The 1,547-nt window shown below is 63.6% G+C and overlaps 1 protein-coding gene across 1 annotated transcript in view; it reads right to left on the bottom strand.

Moving 5' to 3' along the window:
- LOC104491888 (DNA polymerase epsilon catalytic subunit A-like) overlaps positions 1 to 1,371 on the bottom strand; it is a gene marked incomplete at both ends in the record, with an annotated part of 5,711 nt that extends 4,340 nt beyond the window's left edge. The window contains 3 exons of the mRNA XM_010134369.1: positions 196 to 416; positions 559 to 782; positions 1,195 to 1,371. Of these exons, the coding sequence (XP_010132671.1) occupies positions 196 to 416; positions 559 to 782; positions 1,195 to 1,371 (622 nt within the window). The remainder of the gene's footprint in view (positions 1 to 195; positions 417 to 558; positions 783 to 1,194) is intronic.
- Between the last annotated feature and the right edge of the window lie 176 nt (positions 1,372 to 1,547).

Below are 1,547 nucleotides of genomic sequence, written 5' to 3' on the forward strand. Positions count from 1 at the left end.
AAAGAACCGGCACTGGATGCCCGCACACACTGTGGGTGAGACCTCCCTGCCCCAGGACATGCCCAGACCACTGCTGAAAGGCCAAAGCTGCTGGTGACTGCTGTCACCAGAGACTCTGGAGAGCACATCCACCCCTCAGCTGGGCTGGCAGAGCAGGATCCAGCTCTGCCCTGCTCAGCGCTATCCCCTCCTCACCGGTGGAGTAGCAGCCAGGGTTGTTGATCTCCACGGAGGCTCTCTCATCAAACTCCATGACCAGGCGGTTGTCGTCAGCCTCTTTGCCCCCCAGGTCTGGGCGGGCTGTGGGCGAGAGCCACAGCAAGTGGTTGTGACGACGCAGGTGGCGCGAGAAGAACAGGTCGGAGCCGAAGGTGGAGATGTCATCGGGGAGGTTCCCGATGGGGATGTGGTAGTACCTGGGGCACAAGAGGTGAAAGGTCATTGGGGTGAATGGCTGTAGAAGACGGGGACCCCGCCTGTCCCCTTGGGGATGAGGCAGCCTCCCGCGGTCACGTCAAGGGCACGGCAGCCCCGGGGGAACCAGGCTGCCCCGGGCACCTGCTCATCTCGAAGGCCTGGGAGAGGCAGGTGTCCAGGTTGAGGTAGTGGCGGATCATGCGGCGGGCGGCATGGCGCTGCCAGTCCAGCACCGCATAGCTGATGTCGTCTACCAGCCGGATGGGCACCACGGGGAACTCCTCCATGATGGGGATCCCGCTCGCCAGCCTTTTCAGCTCCCAGTTCGACTGCACGGCGACCAGCGTGGGGCCCCGGCGCTCGTCCTGCACCAAGGAGGAGAGGACATGTTCTGACGCACCTCTGCGGCGAGTGCCTTGGCTCAGCAGGACACCGGCAGCGCTGGACAACTCGTCCCCACAGCAGGTCCCCAGGGTGGGGACAGCACACCCCAAACGCTCCTGAAGCGCCCACCTCCATGTGACCAGCGCTCTACAGTGAGCGCAGGGATGGGGCAGAGACTGGGGGGGCCTCACTGCTGGCACAGCCCTAGGCAAGTCAGCCCAAGCAAGACAGAGCCCTTGAGCACCACCCGCTTCCACCCTCGACCTTCAGGCCAACAGCCACACGCAAGCACTATTGGAACTGGTGCACCAGTGCTTTCCACAGCACCCTCCCCTTCCCGTGTGCCTGCATGGACGAGGTCCCACGTGGACCTTCCTTGCACCTTCTCCTCACCTTGTAGCCCAGCAGCAGCCGCTGGATGGCCCTGTTGATGGCCTTGGGGTCGGTCTCGGCCCGCACTTCGAAGGTGTGCTTGTCTGGGGGCAGCAGCTCTTCACCCACCTTCTCCAGCAGCACGCTGCGCTCCACTGAGAAGAGGGTGGTGAGGTTCGGCATCTGGTTGCTGCGTACCTGCAACCAAGGGGGACCAGGTCAGATCTAGGGGAGAGGGACCCTGGTCTGCGCAGTCGTGGGGGCTCTCCCCTCCATGTGTCACAGGACACCTTCCACCGGCCCTGCCGAAATACGGCAGGGATGCATGATAGGAGGAGGAACCTCCCGCTGCCTGATCCTGTTCATAGAGTGGT

Source organism: Buceros rhinoceros, unplaced genomic scaffold, assembly GCF_000710305.1.
Source record: "Buceros rhinoceros silvestris isolate BGI_N320 unplaced genomic scaffold, ASM71030v1 scaffold35344, whole genome shotgun sequence".
Classification (NCBI taxonomy): Eukaryota; Metazoa; Chordata; class Aves; order Bucerotiformes; family Bucerotidae; genus Buceros; species Buceros rhinoceros.